The sequence below is a fragment of the Rhipicephalus microplus genome, chromosome 8, assembly GCF_043290135.1.
Source record: "Rhipicephalus microplus isolate Deutch F79 chromosome 8, USDA_Rmic, whole genome shotgun sequence".
In the NCBI taxonomy this organism is placed as follows: domain Eukaryota; kingdom Metazoa; phylum Arthropoda; class Arachnida; order Ixodida; family Ixodidae; genus Rhipicephalus; species Rhipicephalus microplus.
Window position 1 is genome coordinate 123,869,640 of NC_134707.1, and position 19,571 is coordinate 123,889,210.

The 19,571-nt window shown below is 45.5% G+C and overlaps 1 protein-coding gene across 6 annotated transcripts in view; it reads left to right on the top strand.

Moving 5' to 3' along the window:
- Positions 1-19,571, top strand: part of LOC119164566 (juvenile hormone acid O-methyltransferase) — a 162,962-nt gene that overhangs the window by 61,130 nt on the left and 82,261 nt on the right. For 2 of the 6 annotated variants that reach the window (XM_075872568.1, XM_075872571.1), the window contains exon 5: positions 2,051-2,198. The exons of 1 other annotated variant lie outside the window; for it this stretch is intronic. In XM_075872568.1, coding sequence (XP_075728683.1) covers positions 2,051-2,198 — 148 coding nt within the window. Of the gene's footprint in view, positions 1-2,050; positions 2,199-6,787; positions 7,055-19,571 lie in introns of those variants that run through there. 3 more of the 6 variants (XM_075872572.1, XM_037416788.2, XM_075872569.1) reach the window with 2 other exon arrangements.

The window sequence follows — 19,571 nt, forward strand, 5'->3', positions numbered from 1 at the left end:
TTTCTGCATTCACAAACTCGCGATTAGTGCTGTTTTACATTATGATGCATGATCCCTCTCGTATAATGCTCCTAATGGGAACTGGTGATGTACCTAAATACATAAATAAATAAATAAATAAATAAATAAAGAGACAGCTCCGAATAAGTGTGACGCTCAGCAAATGCTGGTAAGGTAGTTTCTCTTGATATTAATGTCAAATTTCCTCGCTGCGCACATACCGACATCAACACCAGCATGACGTCCGGCTGTAGTGCTAATCTTGCTCACTTCACGCAGCAGTCTGGCAAGTTGTGATGACGTCAAGCACAAAAACATGGAAAATTCTAGATTCCACGTCGCCTTCTCGATCGTCTGCACGCGCCGTGTGGTCACTGTCACCCAGCTGCCTTTGATGCTAGCTAGTGGAGTCTGAAATAGTGTACGTGCTCGCGAAGACGAGATATACGCTTATCAGAGGGCGGAGTAATTGTTTGATTTCAAATTCATTATCATTGTGCCCATATTTTGCCGTCTGAAGTCTTGCTCCAGTAAGAAGGGGAGCAATAGGTGCAAGTTCCACCAATTGCCGTCCTGTCCGGTGCTGACAGAAGCGTGCACGGGTTGAATTCGTGAGCCGCGGTCGAGGCGGAGACTGGACGTCAATCAAGTGGAGTCAACTCTGTTCGCTGCACTTCAGTCCTCACGCGTTCTATCGGCATCAAATGAAACGCGAACAGCGGAGCGCGTGGCACAGTACCTTATCAACGGCATAGTGCGTGCCATCCACCAGTCATTGACACAGACAGGCCCTCACATCCGGTGTGGCAGCACTACGCAATCCCCCTTTAGTGCGCTATGTCTGCTTGTGTTCTATGTATGGTAATGGCATTTCAAAAGAACAAAATAAATAAATACAGAGGTTAAACTACTGGAGCCGAAGGCGAGTATTGTAGCACGGTTTGTCATCACGAAGTACATCTTCACGGAATGCCTGGCAAACTTATTTATTGTAGAAAAAATTCAGTTCACAATGCTGGCGATTTCACGCTGTTTCAGTTAGTGCCGGTAAAGTGACATGATTTGCGCTCTCTTTTCCGAGAAAACACTCGGCATTTGGACTTAGAGTGAAGCCTTTTCCGGTCGGTCACTTAAAAAAGGGCGCAAGTGAAGCAGCGCTGGCGTACGAGATACTACAATCGTTTGAAAATCCACCGTGAACCGATTACATTTCTCTTCTTGTTCAACTTGTCAAGGCATCGACTGCGCTGCCACGCTGCAGAGAAAGCAAGTAATTGTGCGTGATACGATCAAAAGCGCTCGGCACGGCCACGATTTAAACCATTGTCACAATACGAAAACTAGAGCAGAAACAGAGATAACGCACTCTAGGTGGATCGCGCAGTGCTACAAAGCTTGATGTGCAGGCCTGTCAATGGTGATGACTGGACGGCCAGGACTATACTGTTTCTAATGCTTGAAACATACGCTCAACTGTTCGGGTTTCATTTGACGCAGATAGCACACGCGCAACGGGCAGCTGCTGACCGACTTCGGATTATCGACGAAGAACCTGCGTATTAAAACGTTGTGCCCCCCTGCCGCCACATTCGCCACACGTGCGGCACACGGCAGACGACCGAAAAGCGATGCTCAGACGGGGATACATCACGAAAACCTACGTTTGCACATAATACACATGTGCGCTGCTCATACTATCTAGTGACATCAAGGTACACTACAAACCGATACCCGCTTTTAAAAGCACGCTGTAATTATTTCTTTAGGGCGCAGTCAACCTTACCGGTACATTTCCAATGCTCTTGGGGGCTTTGTCTATCATTTGATGCAACAAAAAATTGGTTAAAAATTTTGTGTCGGAACTCTTTTAAAGAAGGCTTGCAAGGACTGGCTCTAGGGTATCCAGAACTCGCAGTGGGGTTCGAGCTGATTGGGTTGTCAATCCGGTCAGAAGTGCGCGCATTCTGCACATCAACACAACCACGACACGTAGGCCTTTATGGCGGAGATCGTTAGTAGAATCTTCTGTCTTCTCTTTTTGGACGCGCAGTGGCTGTGAAGACGTCCACATGCCACTGGCAGGTACCGATCCAGGGGCGTGTGGTCATCCTATACTACCAATGCACGTGTGCGATGGAGCCATTGGCGTGTGAAACTGTGGCTCGCGTAAGTGAGCCGCCGTCTCATAAAACCAGAAGGTAACTACTCTACCATCAAAAAGAAGCGCACAGAAGTTGTTCGTGCCATGTGCAAGCATCTACAATTGGTCAGTGACCAACATTCGCTTTGTTTACTTAACATTATACGTGCTCTATATGGCCACTTCACGCGCGGGAGCCTTCGTCTTCCACAGTACGACATAACTGTCGTCTACAGATCCGGACATCAGTACACCGATGCTGATTGCCTATCACGTGCTGCTATTTTCTCCACATCATCTGGCACGAAACAAGATTTCTTGTTTCTCAGTTTGTCACACGTGGTATGGATGACTGGACATCAACATGGGAACACTGGTATTTTTTGAAGGAGCCTGCTTCATACACCTGCTCTAACAAGTATTGACATCATATTGCCTGCGGAACTGTGTTTTGTACAAGAAAAATTTGACAACGGCCAGAAAATTTTCTTCTCGTTCCAATGGCAGTGCGTGTAGAAGTATTGCAAACTTGATTGCTTTATTTGCTTCGTCACAGTACAGTGTAACAGGAGGCGGAGGGAAAAGCCGTAATGACGGCTTGAGGGATCCTCCGCCCCCTTTGTGAACAATGGCAGCAGATGAAGGACATCACAATATCATACACTTTCACATTGTTTTACGTAAAGATCATGCCACAAAGGAAGGAAACCTGAAAACGTAGTTGATACATAGCTTACACAACAAAGAAACTTGCAGCAATCTTCTGCACCTGAATAAATACATAGTTTATAGAACATATAACATAATTTGCTACATAGTTTATAGAACAAAAAGAGCCGCTAATTCTGCGACACTTAAATGAGACACATCTATACCTTTGCTAATATAAGTATTCAGAATTCGCGGTAGAGTACATCGAAGCATCTGAAAACCATAATTAGTGCGAAAGTACGGAACGTTCCACATTTCTGTATTTCTTGTTACATACGCCTTTTCCTTTAAGCAAAGATTCGCCATTTCCGTAAACAAAAAGTTTGCGCGTTTGCAGCTAAGGCAGTACTCTCGTAGTAGTCTGTATTGATATAGGTCATTCACTTTGATTATCTTATATTTTTTAAACAGTGGGTCACTAGGTGCTAGAGCTGTAGCGTTGTCTATCAGCCTCAGTATTTTCTTCTGTATCCTCAGTAATTTTGTTAAGTTTGTTTCTGTAGTTGTTCCCCAAACCAAATAGCAATAGTTAAGATAAGAACTAAACAGCGATTTGTATATCAATAACTTCACCGAATTGGGGATGAGGTACCGGATACGGCTGAGTATTCCAGTTATCCGGCCTAATTTTATTTGAATATTGTTTACGTGGTCATCCCATTGCAAAGAACTGGAGAAATGTACCCCAAGTACTTTCACTGACTTCACTATTTCTATATCCGAGCCTCTAAATACAATATTATTCTTCAAAGTCACTTGTTGACCTTTCGAATGAAAAACTACCGCTTTTGTTTTAGTTGTATTTATTTTTAACTTATTGTTACTTGTCCAGTTGTCTAACTTCTGTAAGACGTCATTAGCTTTATTAGAAAGAATAACATCTGATGATGAGGTGACAATATACTCGTGTCATCTGCATAGATAATAAACTTAACTTCTGGGGAGATATGGACTATGTCATTAATATATAAAGTGAATAATAAAGGGCCAAGAATGCTCCCTTGTGGTACCCCTGAAATTATATTTTTCTTATCTGATACTAAATCATTTATCGAAACAAATTGACATCTATGCGCCAGATAGCTTTTAAGTAACATGAGTGGGAGCCCGCGAATGCCATAATGGTTTAATTTTTCAAATAAAATATGAGCCGCCGTCTCACTTGATACGATCACCCCTCTCCCTGTTATTTACGCTTGCCGAGAACATTAGTGAGCATACGCCAGACATTCTTCTGGCAAAAGTTATATATCTCAGTTTAGCGCTGTCACGGCCTGCGGTGACTGTCAGAGGCGTAAAGTTCCACTCGTTAAGCCTTTCGCCTTTCTCCAACCTTTAGACCCACCTCCAACACCGTTCCAGCAAGCGGGAATGGATCTGCTGGGTCCATTCTCGAGGACATCCTCAGAAAAGCAATGGGCCATCTGCCTCGCTATGCGGCGATGAAAGCTGTGCTCAGGAGAACAGCTCACGAAGTCCACTGATTCTTCGTCCATGACATCATGCTTCGTGACCACTCCACTGCTGATCTCATCACTGAATCGTGGTGAAGTGTTTACTGCAGAGTCATTGCAACAGGTCACCAAGCTGATGCACACCAACCCCCGGAATCCTATCATCTCCAAACGAACGGCTAGACAGAGCTATTGGACAGGACATTGGCCGACATGCTATTTGTGCATGTTGATGTGGAGCTTAAAATACGCTATGCTTTGTTATAATGCAGCAGTGCAAGAAACCACCAAGCTTACAGCATTCCAGCTTTTTTACTGATGCCGCGTTGCAGCAACATCACTCAACGCCGTGCTCCGAGTTGAACAAGAAACCAGCAGAAATGACAACGCTGTCGACTTCACTCAAAAATCCTAGGAAGCACGCCAGTTTGCTCGGATCCCAGATTGCCCACCAGCAGGATACCGAAGCTCACCATTACAACGTGGGCCGACAAAACGTCTACTGCCAAACATGTGACTACGTGTGGTTGTGGACACTTATCTGACATCGCGGATTCTCAGGGAAGCTGTCACGATGCTATTTCGGTCCTCATGAAGTTGTGCACGGCATTAGTGATGTGAATTACGAGGCTGTGCCCAAAACGTCTAATCCGAGTCAGAGGCGATGACGGAGAGAGCTGTACAACCAACGCCCGCGAGTGATTAGCAACCCCTCGCATTTCCTTAGCAACATGCACCACGTTACCTAGGTTATTTTGTTCCGACACGGAAACATCTTTCTACATCGTGTTGTCATTTTGCACCCCAAACCATCTACAGGGACGGTCACTTTTGAGATGGGCAAAATTGCGCCAGGTAGGCTGGCAACTGGAGTGGCCAGCCTCCTTTAAAAGGAAAACGAAGTTAATCGGTGTGCGTGTGTTCTAGTTAGCCATTTTCCTTAAGTAAACGCCCTGTTTTGGATATTTGCCTGCGTTCATCTGTTGGTGTCTGTCCTACGATTCAGCCACCTGGCGACAGTTTGAGCCTGTGCTCAAAGCTCACACATCATGTTCTGGTTGCTTCATTCATACCGGTGAACATTGTCAACCAAAAAGCCTATATTACGCATATTTGAGGTGCAACAACAATAAATTAGTTTTAAGCAGTGTGTCTTTTCATTAGTATTCGTTTTGAGTTAAACTGGTGCATTTCAGTGAAACTAAAAAAATGCAGAGAGGGCAATCAGTTTTGGGGACCTGGTGTGCGGCAAATGTTGCTGATTAAAGAGCAGGGAGCATTCTTAATGCTAGTTGTTTGCGTTCTCACACTACATAATGAAGAGCCACCGAGTGGCGAAAGACTCCGGGTTAACTTCGACCACTTGGTATTCTTGAAGAGGCAAAAACTATGTTCAATAGTTAAAAAAACGCGAAATAAACACGAGCGAAAAATCACATGAGCGGCGTAGTTCATAGAATTGCGGAGGATCGCGCTGGTAGGTTGTTAAATCAGGTCCGTGTTTATTTCGTGCTGTTTATTTCGTGCATACGTACCGAATTGCTCACATATACTCTCTTTTAATACAACAACTGAATTCAGGTACACTGGGTTAGTTTTTTTTATTTGTATCTTTCACTTCCTAAGAATGCGGCCACCGTTGGTGGACACATAACTAACGTGAGGAGCTTAATAGAGCTCCACCTGAGCTGCTAGGGAGGTAGCGAGTGCTGTCGAGTGGAAGCCGGACTAATTGAACGTGCAGGGAAGTGGTGTTCTGGAAGTTGCTGGGACCCTAAATCACTCTTTAGGTTCGCACCTGCCACGTGCTTACTTTGGCAGACAGGGTCTCACCCAACGCAGATGTGTTTTGTCAAGCTTGTTCGATGATGTTTCGCTCACGGTTTGGTCAAATTTCTTATGAGCGCTGATTTGTTCCTAAGTAGCAAGTAAGCACGGAAATTTCTAAACTATTTTTATGTGCGCATTTTATTTTATTTTTCATCGATAATTCGAAAAAACAATCAATTAATAAATTTTGAGATAAAATCTGTAGCTGTGTGTCAGTCGTGACCGTTTTATAATAATAGCAGTGGTACAGTCTTTATGGCGCCCGCCTCCCGACCTGAGAAGGGCGATTTCAGTCATGGTCGTGGCGGTCGCCTTTCGACGGAGGCTAAATGCTGGAGTCGTATGTAATGAGAGATGCCACGGCATATTAGTGAAACATCAGGTGGTCCAAATTATGCGAAGCGATTGTTTCTGTGGACTTCCTGATCATTACATCATGGATTGGCACGTAGGATTGCACAAATCGCTATTATGAGAATTTAGCGTTGTATAGAGCCGTTAATACTCGTTATGGAAGCATAAGGGATATATTTGAATATACACATGAAATCTCCGTCCCGACTCTGGACAGCCCAGTACTGTTTCATATCAATAAAGAATACTGAAACACTTTAAAGGAAATCTGATTGAATACGTTATGCTTTTTTTACAGACGCTTTTATGTCTTCATTCAAAGCGCATAACGGAGTACCCCCGGAGAAGCAATCTACTCTCAGGGACGTATGGATCGACCTGTTCCAGAAAAAGACTCACGTTGGTCTTGGAAGAGAGTTTCCTGTTACGTACAGTTTCAGCATTGTTCACGCCCGAAAACCATATTATTCTTAACACGGTGCAGATGCAGATGAAATCTTCGCTTCTGTTTAGTAGTCACGAGAAATGATGTGCTTCAATAAATTGCCATTTCTATTGTTTCGGTGCCACGTTGTCTGATCATGACGGCTCACATCTGTGTAATACGGAAATAACTTTATTAGTAGCCCAAATTTGTGACGAACTGCCATTTTCCTTTAGTAAATCTGTAATTTCCCTTTATACTAGCAACCTTACAGCTCAAGAAGGAACAAACTGTGCAGAGAGTATATGTTTTGGTGCACGGTCTCTGACACAGCTTGCCCCGCCGCAGTGTTCCAATGGTTAAGGTACTCGGCTGCTGACTTCGAGGTCCCGGAATCGAATCCCGGCTGCAGCGGCTGCATTTTTGATGGAGCCGAAAATGTTGTAGGCCCGTGTGCTCAGATTTAGGCACACGTTAAAGAACCCCAGTTGGTCGAAATTTCCGGAGCCCTTCACTATGGTGTCTCCTATAATCGCATGGTGATTTTGGGACGTCAAACCCCACATACCAATCAATCAATCTGACACAGGTTGTTGCTGTGACAGGAAGTCTCGCAACCTTTCAATGTCTTAGACAGCCTTGGCTACACATGCAAGATTTGAACCTGTCTCAGTCATTGCAATTTTCTAGTTGTACTTTTTCCTTACGGTTTTGGAGTAACAATAAAAACGTATTTTTCTTTCGTATCTGATAACTTTTTTTTCAAATCGCAGTCTTCGAGCAGCGCGAAATCCTGAGCCTGGCCTGATATTAGGGCAGCGCTTGGGCAGGCTGACGTCTTCTAATTTCAGGACTATCCGGGCTCGGACTACATTGCCTTTTATTTTTGAGGGGGGTGGGGGGGCGGAAGAGATAGCTGTAGGGGCAAGATGGTTTACCACCAAGTAGAATCTTTTCCGTGACCACTCGAACCTTCTTTCTCGGTTCTTCTTTCCTTTGGAACTTTAAATGTGAAATGAGAGGGTAAAGCCACACAAGATGACCTTTGTTATTATATATATATTGTAGCCAACAAATATAGCGCCCTCAGTTGACACAACTGCTTATTTAGGATGAACCTGTGATGTTAACTCAAGCTACTACTCTTCTTGCAAATAAATCGTACGCTCACTCTTCCCGAATTTATTCGCCGTCCTCTTCAACCCTTTTTTTTCCTCATGCCGGTCATTCTACGAGCCGCCAGTCTTCTTCAGCACGTGGTATGGTGACACGTGCAGTTCAGCGTTCCAATGCGCGCTTTGCTTGCCTGCTGTGTGGCGCAATATATAAAAGCAAGAACTGGCCTATGAGTACAGAAGGTGCCAGACAACTTGTGGCAATATACGGAATATATCACTGATCCCTCTGATCTCATCTGAGATGCTAAACTTCTGACATCACAGATAGTAAATATTCCACGCTTGCCATGCTTGCATAAATATATTGGCGATTGCGACTACCGTGGGAGTAACGAACGGACTTTCAGTTGGGCGCGATTTATCTGACGATAGCAGCGTCGTACATCATTAAAGCCCGAATGGTACGACAGCCTACTTTGTACAACTTGTAATTGTTGCAATATAGCGACTGTCATTTGTATTTTGCTTACGTGTCACTTTGGTAGGTCGAATAAAATACCAGATTACCAGAAAACATCTTGTATTCGCAACAAACCTTCATATTCTGAGGCCGGACCAGGACGGGTCCGGGTTTTTCTTTTTGTACGTCGGGCCGGGCCGTGCCGGGTGGTTTCGCAGAACAGCTAGCGTTGGGCTTGGGCAGGCTTTTGATGCTGGGCCAGACTCACGTTAAAAAATTGGTGCCATGCACTGCTTTACTGCGTGGGTTATCTTGCTTATGACTGGGGTGTGCATCTGACACGCTAAAATCACCCTTGTAAGGACTGTCCTTTTCCTTTTCTTTTTTTCTTATCCGCCTTGTCACTGGGGTGTGCATCTGACACGCTACGATCACCCTTCCAATAAAATGCCACTTCATATACATTTGGCGCTCGCCTTCCAAGATGACTGCTATTTTATTCTAATATATTTTGCTGAAGTGTCTCCTATCCTATCGTACTCGCCTGGTGGCGTTCAGGTCTGCACGTTGGCTTAAATACGTAGCGCATTTCCTTGTCCTGTACAGTCGTTTTTTTGTAATTGACTTGTTGGGATCGCGGCCGCATCATGCTTGTCGACTAAGGCACAAGTTCGGGCCCAGTGTGGACCTCGTCGGTTGGTGAGCCCTGCTGCGATGTAAGACGGCCATCATTTCACATCCAATCCTTTTTTTTAAATCTTCACTTTCTTCCTCTCAGTTAAACTCTTAAGAGTGCTTTTCTTAGTAGCACCGTCATGCTGGCGTCACAAGTATCGGGCATATTAGCGCTTTCCTTGCATTCCTGAGCTACTTTGAACTGTATGCCTTGGTTGCATCCGGTCATAAAATCAGGTTTTTAAATAGGTATATAACAGGCTTTTTTCATAATTAGGACTCTTTGCACTGTCTTTAAAACCTGTCCTAAGGCTGGGGCATGAGGCTGCCCAGCGATTGTGTGGCTCTTGTATTTTTGTTAATGCTACACTCACTGGCGGCCCACGTCCCAGTCACTTTTGTCTTGTGCGCGCATTTCTCTAAGACAGCGCAGCCAGCGCCACTTACCCTTCCTGGAAGTCGTAACTGTGCCTAAAGTATGTTCTCTGCCTCATGGAGGGCGCTTTGTGTACGGGAATGATCTCGCGCATGACGCGAGATCATTCCCTGAGACCCCGAGTCTGATACAACAATGCGAGCAGCTCTGTTTAGCTCAGATTCGAAGACCCAGAGGCCCTAGCGAGATGCGCGTAGACAGAGGCCCGTGCGAATGTGATCCCAGACTAAGGATCCCACTCACCGACATCCCTTCCTCGGTCGCAAATAATTGTTTTGTTCTCTCTCTCTCCCTCTCTCTCTCGCGCGCGTGATGGGCACCCTTGTGATACTGCGGATTTCAAACTTCTTTGCCCCATTTTTTGTACTTAACGTTTAATCTTTTTTTCCAAATACACCATTTTTTCTCTGATTAGTTACTTCTAGGATCTTTACTTCTACCCTGCATAGCCCTCCCCCCCTTTTTTTTTGATTTCGAATGCGCTCAATACTTTGAGCGATAATTGGCTTCCTTCATTTTTTCCTAAAAAATTAAAACTCGATTTTAATTCTTTGTAAGGACTGTTTCTTTTCTTTTTTCAGTAAGTACTGTCTCTTTTCTGCTGATGCAGTGTTTGTGCTGCTAGTGCAGGAAACGTCAACCGAGAGTGCGAAGTGCCACGTTGCACCCGATGTAGCCGCTTCACACAGCGACAGGACCAGCGAAGACCGAAGACGCCGCTGAAGGAGCTAGCAGCCCACAGGACCTCGCATCAAACAGAGGAGTGGCATTGACAGGCACATATAAGTTGCTGGAGCTTCCAGAACGTGTAATAGTTCCTGCTGTCACGCCGTCAGTCGTTGAACTTCTAAAGGTCCAAGAGGCATTGCCAACCGAGGAGGTTGATTGATTTGTGGGGTTTAACGTCCCAAAACCACTATATGATTATGAGAGACGCCGTAGTGGAGGGCTCCGGAAATTTCGACCAACTCGGGTTCTTTAACGTGCACCCAAATCTGAGTACACGGGCCTACAATATTTCCGCCTCCATCGAAATGCAGCCGCCACAGCCGGGATTTGATCCCACGACCTGCGGGTCAGCAGCCAAGTACCTTAGCCACTAGATTACCGCGGCGGGGCAACCGAGGAGGCAGACAATGCCGCATCACCTCGAGGTGACGCGGCCGGAAGTGGGGACGACAAGTGTGTCGCCACAGCGAAGCGTTCGCGCGACGCGACTAAGGAACCTGACAAGAGGTCACCTACCCACAGCGAGGAGCCGTCTGCAAAGGCACCACAAGGGAAGTGGCTGACCCTCAGACCCAAGTCCAAGATTCCAAGTGACAGTGGAGTCCTCCGGAAGAAGCAAAAACCACCTCTTCCGGACAACTCCAAACTTTCTGTACTAATGGCTCTCTTTACAACCGAGCAAGTTCACTACAACGAGCCCTGTGGACTGGCATATCGGCCCCAGTTCATGATAACGTGCCGCCTCTTCAGCAGTCGCAGGTTCGACGCCCAAGACAGGACGCACCGCTTTTTTTTTCCTTTTTTCGACCCACCTCCTTTTCTTTTTTCCTTTTATTTACTATTTTTGTCCTTCAGTACCCGCTTGGCCCTCTTAAGTGTCCCTTCTGTGCCTACACAGAACGCACTTATGCTATGCTGCAGCGCCATTACAGAGAGTCTAACGATGTATTCGTTTAGTGGCGTTGTGGGAACTGTGATATAGTGTCTCGTAATGCTCAGCGGCTGGCAGCTTATTATTGGCGTTGCGCACGCAACAAAGAAGCAAAGCGTGGCATTGAGCACCTAGCCTCGTCCTTTGACTCCGATCAGTCAGATACTTCTACACATTCACAGCCGCGGCAGGCTAATTCAGTAGCTGCTTTGTGTCCTGTCGGTCCGAGGGAGGGCGACGTGCTCATTATTTTTCCCCCAGTCGAAAAACACTGCTCTGCGTACGGCGCAATTCTTTCTTCGGGAACTGCCTTAGAAGACCACTTGAAAAAGAAACATAAGTTGCAACTATACTGGAAATGCTCTAGCTGTCTATCACCCCGCTATAAAACCTTGAGTTCCGCATCGGCACATTTTGCTAAATGCCGAAAAAGACAAGACTTTCTCTGGTTACGTACCGACCAGAGCCGGTAGTGGTCAAACAACTTCTCCCCTCCTAGCAGAGCCCGAAGCAGCGGCTCCGGTATACCAAGGCCAGCACAGACAAGGAATGTTAGTACCTCTTCCTGTGGTCATACGGCCTATAGGTGGACGGAAGACGAAATTAGACGAGTAGCTGCAGTCAGGCTCAGGCTGGGCGACCTTGCTTAAAACTATCAAATGAGCTTTGATGTTCGAGGGCGCACCGGCCAGGAGGTGGCTGCGCTTGTCTCAACGACACAATTTCGGGATATCAAGGCTGGCTACAGGCGGGAGCGTGCGGGCTATGGCGGCGGGCGATGCGGTAGTCATGTTTTTGGCACCCCTTGCTTCTCGGGAAACAGGATTCAGAAGAAGGTCGGTAAGCAGGGTGCCAAGAGCCTGTCCGTAAGCAGAAACCCGGGTGCTCCTAAAACACTACTGCAGACTAGCTCTTTCTCTTCGTCCTCCTCCTCTCCCATCAGGCGGTGCAGTGTCGGCTCCCTCCGACAAAGAGGATTCTTGTCTGGACAGCATTGAGGCTGCCCAGAGCATACAGGTTACCCCCGCCGTATCCTCCGGTAAGCCACCAGGGGGTAACACCAACGATACAACACGGTCCCACACAGACGCCTGCGTTGCGCAAAATGTCTGTAGCCTTTGTCCAGATTCTGCTGAGGTCGCCGACCTGGGGATGCAGATGGAGGGCCGTGAGACAAGCAACCAACTGTCCCCCTGTGCCGGGAGGGACCACACAGAAAGCGGATCACGGACTCTCCACTCACCCGTGCCCGCCTCACCAGAACCCCTACCCGGTGTTAGCGGGGGAGGGGGAGGTGCTAATGTGGCTGATGGGCAGAGAGGGAGGGAGGCAGCCCCAAGGGAGCTCCTTCATTTGCACTTAGCCGCCTATCTTCCGTTGGAAGTACAGCTGACCCCACTGATCCCTTTGCTAGTAGAACTGACCTGGGGGTATCGCGCTCGCCTTCTCCCGACGCTCTTGACCCGCCCTCATTTTTTCGGTATCCCGTCGTGCCATTGACGTGTGGCAACGCCCCTCCGGCTTCTCCAAGCGAGGATGCAGTCTCGGACAGGCAAAGCCTGAGGTCGTTCCACGTGCTGGCTGACAGCTCTTATATTTCGTGGACCGAACAACAGATCAGTATATTTGCACGGGTAGAGGCCCCATTGCCCCTGCACGGGCCTCGTTAACTCGGCCCTGGCCGCGGTGCATCCTACACGTTCCTTAGATGCTAATAAAAGCCCATGTAGGCAGGCCCGGCATAGGGTAATACTGGCGGAGGAAGGAACAGAACTTACCCCACCATTCTCTAGGTCTTTGAATCAACAAGCAGTGCTTTCAGAGACAGAGTATGATGACGGATCCGTCTCCATGGTTCAGCCGTCACCGGCTGAAGCACTGGCAGCTTTGGCCTTAAAAACAGCGGATTGGTCATCAACCTCCTAGAGGTCCCCATAACCTTGTCTGCCCTCTCGATTATGTTCAATCATTTTGCCATACACATAAAATTCCGAACAACAAGAGCTGCAACGAAACCCCATTTTTTGAAATGCATCCAAGCGAACACTCAAGAGCCTTTAAACGCGACAGGTACAAAGAGCATCAATGCCTTAATCTCGGGCCAGGAATCCTCATTGAGGAACTGCTGGCACGTACAGGCGGTGCAGTGGCGATTTCCATAGACGACATCCATGGGGTATTGGATCCAATATTCAGGGATGAGTTGCCAGCTGTGGAGACTGTCGGCATTTCGCAGAACGCATTGCCAAAGCAGTGTATGCCCTTCACCTCGGCCGAGGTGAAGCAGGCGGTCATGCAGATGCGGTTGGGCTAAGCTCCAGAACCAGACAGTATCACTGTGAGGGATCTTCGCCGTAAACCGACTGAAGTTCTTGCCCTCATCACTAATAACTGGCTAAATCATCATCACTTGCCGCGCGAAGTTAGACATTCGCGCACGGGGTTCATTCCCAAATGTCCTGATGCGTCATCCCCCTCGGAGCTGCGCCCAATAACGATTTCCTCGGTTGTGGTGCGCTTTTTTTCCAGGCTTCTCTTGGCTCGTTTCTAATACCGTTATTTTTTTCACCCGCTTCAGAGTGGCTTCTCAGCGGACAAGGCCGCACAGTCCAATCTCCTAACTCTTCTCACGCTAAATGGCCCAATCGTTGCTTTTATGCAGGTTCATTGGACGTGCTGAAAGCCTTTGGTAGTGTCAGTCATGCTGCCCTGCTCACCTCTCCTAGGGAGGGCGAGGCACATGACTATATTCAATCGATTTCAGAATTATATCACTGCTAGTCAATGATATGCAGCTACCGTGGCCAGACCGATGGTGTTCGGGTGTACATGCAGCATGGAATCAAACAGGGCGACTAACTGTCCCCAATCCTGTTTACCTTGGCCTTGGATCTACCTATGCGCACCAAAAACTCGCCGGCCTACAGTTATCTAATTCAAGAAACGACTGTGTAAGCCCTAGCCTATCCTGATGATCTCATCTTAATTGCATCCACTCAAGAGAAGCTGTCATGAAACTTGGAGGTCATCATCATCATCATCATCATCATCATCAGCATGACCACGTCCATTGCAGGACAAAGGCCTCTCCCGTGTTCTGCCAGTTAACTTGGTCCTGTGATTGCTGCTGCCAATTTATGCCCACAAACTTCCTAATCTCATCTGCCCACCTGACCTTCTGTCTCCTCCTAACGCGCTTGCCTTCTCTGGGAATCCAGTCAGTTACTTTTAGTGACCAATGGTTATCCTGTATACGCGCTACAAGCCCTGACCATGTCCATTTGCTCTTCTTGATTTCAACTATGGTATCTTTAACCCCCGTTTGTTCCCTAATCCACTCTGCTCTCTTCTTGTCTCTTAAGGTTACACCTACCATTTTAGGGGCAAAGCTCCTTATAACGGCACCCGTTTGTCTCTCGTAGCCGTTGTAGTGTGTAACAAATATAACATTTTGACCTCCAAGGTGGTGCCGGTGAGAGATTTCTTCTTTGCGTTGTCGAACATTAAAAGATACTGCTTAATGTACGTGCCAATGGTTGCTAGGGGGGAATGACAGACAGGAACATTTGGCTTTTAGTTAACGCGCACTGCGATCCCCATTAGCAGCCATTGGCATGTTTTTTATTTATTACATTACGTACTGCAGACCCTTAGGTCCAAGCAGGTGGGCAGTTACAAGGAGACATAGTTGAAACAATAGGTGGCATAAAGATTGTTTGGGACGAGTGTTTTATACATTCATAGTGAACACAAGAAGCGAAATAGCAAATTATTTCATATAACGCATGTACCGGACAAAAGAGATAAAAAACACCACAAATTCATACTTCATATGTTGTGCGATTAAAGTAAAAATAAATTCATATTAAATACAAAACAATAAACACAATTCTTTTCACCATTCCAGCCAAGAAAGTAATGAATAGATAAGTATACAATAAGTACAGCACGCACAAGATGAAAAAGAAAACGAAAAGAAAAAAAAACGCTGCAATAAAAGATCGGAAACCTGAATTTTCAGGACAATGCTATTTAGAGCAAAGGTGAAATGGATTCTATGAGGATGCCCGAGTTGTTCCGTTCCAATCTGAGACCGTGCGTGGAAAATTTGAGAACTTATAACTGTCTGTCCTGCAGAAATAGGGTGTTAGATATTTAGATTTGGCGTGATGATGCCTTGTGGGTCTGGTTGATAACAATCTCAGGTACGGCGATGAGTCAATCGCAAGTTTTTGGTTCAGAAGAAGAGAAAGAAGGTCAATTCTTATCTGTTTTCGACGTGTGCTAAGAAGGGAAATGCCATTGGCCTTCAATATTTCAGAAGGAGAGTCGACTCGTGAAAACTTGTTAAAAATGAACCGGACGGCTTTCCTTTGTATTCTTTCCAGGCACTTGATGTTAGTTTGAGTGTATGGGCCCCATACCGCACTCGCGTATTCTAATTTAGGTCTTATTATAAAATAATAGGCCAGTAATTTAACATTGCTTGGGACATCATGAAGCTTATGTTTTAGAAAGCAAAGCTTTCTGAATGCAGCGGAGGAAATAATATTTATATGTTTATTACATGATAAGGTAGTTGTTATTGTAACACCTAAGTATGTATAGTTATCGACTTGCCTAAGCGGCGAAGAACCAAGCTGATAAGTAAAAGACAGTGGTGTTTTTTACGCGCTATAGGGAGCAGTACGGTTTTATCGGCGTTCAAAACCATTCCCAATTTTTCGCACCACTGCAATACGTTATTTAAATTGCTATTTAACTCAACCTGATCATCAAGATGAAAAATTTTTTGAATAATACGCGGTCATCTGAAAATAATCGAATTTGAACACCAGGGCTTACACGCTTGCAATATCATTATTATAAACCAAGAAAAGCAGGGGGCCTAGGACACTGCCTTGTGGCACCCCTGAAGTGACTGCCAAACTTTCAGAACGTTCACCTCCAATGTCAATATATTACTTCCTGTTAGTCAGGTAAGCAGAAATCCATCTGATGAAGTGTTCAGGGACGCCAAGAATTCTAAGCTTTATGATTAGTTCATTGTGCGGAACTTTGTCAAAAGCTTTGCTAAAATCAAGAAATATTACATCTACTTGGCCATTAGAATCAAGAGATGAAGCGAACGAGTGAATTACTGTTATTAGTTGGGTTATCGTTGAATACCCTTTTCGAAAGCCGTGCTGATGTTCTGTTAGTCAGCATTGTTTTCTAGAAATTCATGAACACAGTTGGCTATAATATGATCGACAAGTATGCAGCATAGGGATGTCAGTGAAATAGGACGATAATTTTGTATGAGTGTCCTGTCACCTTTCTTGAACACAGGAACAACCCGGGCTGCCTTCCAGTCAATTGGGAGTTGTGCAGTGATGACTGATACACGAAACAAAAATACAAGAAAGTTTGCAAAAAGCTCGGCATATCGCTTGAGAAATATATTAGGGATTTCATCGGGACCAGAAGAACGCTTAGTTTTCAAGTTCAGAAGCACAATAAGTACCCCAGCATACGATACAAACCTCATATCTAATTGTTTGGAGAATGTGCCGTCAAACGCGCATACAGGTGCGCTAGAGAACACACTTTGAAAATAGTTGTTGAAGTGTTGAGCAATGTCACACTTATCTGTCACTGGCTTCCCGTCAACTGATATTTGAGTAATGCTTGGGTTTCTTGCTATCTTTTATGTAGTGCCAAAACTTATCAGGCTCACTTTTTATGAAGTTAGGAAGCAATATTTTGAAATAATAATTTTTTTCTGCGCAAAGTGTACGAGCGAGGTGATCTTGCATCTGCCTTATTTTGTCCTTCTGCACATGTTTCTTTTTATATCCCTTTATCCTGCGTTTTAGTTGAGTGATTTTTCAATTCATCCAAAGCATTTCCTTTTTAGCTTTTTTTAGTTTATTAGGGACGAAATTATTCAGGCAATGGTGACACATATTTTTGGACTTGTTCGAAAGTAATTTAGCGTTGTTGCCGTCGAAATCAATCAAACAGTTTTGCAAGTAATCGATGATGTTTGGGTCGTCGGCATGAGAAAAGTCCTTAAAGGAACGTGCAGGGACGTGCTGATACTTTTTATGTGGTTGAAGCGGTAATGATGTGCTTACGAGATAGTGATCAGAGAGCCCTGGCTCCACTTCTACAGTGCAATCAGAAAAATCACGACTGATGAACGCCAGGTCTAACACAGAGCTAGATGAACTCTGTACACGAGTTGGTTCATGGACTACCAGCATTAAGTTATACCTTAAAATAATATCTAACATAATGCTAACGTGTTTATTATATGAGCTACTGGCAGCAATGTCTTGCCAATCTACTCCCGGCAGGTTAAAATGACCGAGAAGAACAATTTTTCTATTTTCGTGCATTGACATTTCATTATTCAGCGTCTCTAATACATCCGTTGTGGCATCCGGAGGTCTATAAAGTGCGTACAACATAAAACTCTGGCCCCAGATAGAGATTTTAACACGCAGGCGTTCGATACCTACTACGTCATCTAACAAAACCGCCTGAACACTATCTTTAACTAAGATAGCCACGCCTCCGCCCCTAGCCTGCCGATCTTTACGAAATACTGTGTAAGAAGGAGGGAATATGTTATTGTCACATATCTCCTCATTCAGCCAGGTTTCTGTTAAGAACGCTACATGAGGATCATACTGTAGCAACAAATAATCTAAGGATTCAGTTTTGTTTTTTACACTGTGGGCATTTACATTCAATATTCGGACTTGTTTAGGGCTTTTAAATGCATCATGTCAGTCGCAAGATAATGTCGATGTATTATCGCGCTGACCTTTTACGTGCGTGGACTGTGCGGTTTTTGTTGCTTTAATACGTTTCTTCAGCGTTTCATCTCAATAAAAGTATTGTTTATCTATTCTTAGTCTGTCGTGAGTAAGCGAGACCTTCTTCCCGAGTTGCTTTTTACTTTAAGCACTTTTTCAGGGTAGTTTTCGTTTTCTCAATGTTAATGCGGAGTAGTCATTGTGGACAAATATTGAGCTGCCTTTTAGCTTTTTTAAATTAGCAAAGATTTCCTGTTTTGTGTTAAACTCCTGGAGGTATATGATCACTGGGCGCTTGCCTTTGTGATGTCCAAGTCGATGAATGCGACCAATGGATCTACATTTCACGCCAAGTTTACCTTCGAACACGTCTTTCACAACCTTATCCTTAAGCGACGTTTCGGTTTCATCGGATGATTCGGGTATTCCATGAACTATCAAATTAGATTGTCTGCTTCGGTCCCCCAGATCTGTAAGTTTTTTGGCTTGAAAGTTTATTACTTGCTTCACTGACTGTGGCACTGCCTGTACTTTAGCAACTTGTCCTGAAGGAAGGAAGGGTTCAGGGCTACTTTCGAACACTTTATCGGTGAGTCTTTCTATCGTCTTTTTCATGTCCGCTATTTCTGTCTTTAAGTTATTTAAGCCACAATGCAAGGCCTTCTGGCCGTGAAGCAGCTCTTCAAAACTTTCTTTTTGTGTAGGTCCAGGGTTCACTTCCACGTCACCGCACAACAGCAACTTCAGCATAAACACACATTGATAAACAATGCTATAGCACCGTTTGGGGCACGGCAGGACCACTAGGCCAGGACAGTCACTTCCAAACTTACAGTAATGAGAACTAACTAGCAGTACAAAAAACGGTTTCCTGCTTAGTGTCATGGCATTGCCGGTTCCGCTGTGCCCAATGAAGTGGTAGTCTCTTGAGGCATCTGTTTTATATCCCCGGCTGTTGATGACGTCACGCCTCGTTGGTCGATAGGTGTCGCCAGAAGTTCCGCGCTATCATGCGATGGCGCTAGTTCATTTGATGACGAGACCGAATTGAAAAGCTGGTATGCATCGTTGGCTTGGAGCACCTCGTGGCACACCTGACAAGTCGTTGGTAAACCGGTGGTGTTTCCCAGTAAACCCTGCAGTACGAAAAACAGTTTCCTGCTTAGCGTCATGGCATTGCCGGTTCCGCCGTGCCCAATGAAGTGGTAGTCGTGAGGCATCTGTTTTATTTCTCCGGCTGTTGATGACGTCACGCCTCGTTGGTCGATAGGTGTCGCCAGAAGTTCTGCGCTATCATGCGATGACGCTAGTTGATTTGATGACGAGACCGAATCGAAAAGCTGGTATGCATCGTTGGCTTGGCGCACCTCGTGGCACACCTGAAATGTCGTTGGTAAACCGGCGGTTATTCCCAGCAAACCCTGCAGAACGAAAAACAGTTTTTTGCTTAGTGTCATGGCATTGCAGGTTCCGCCGTGCCCTATCTGTACATTGAGCAGTATC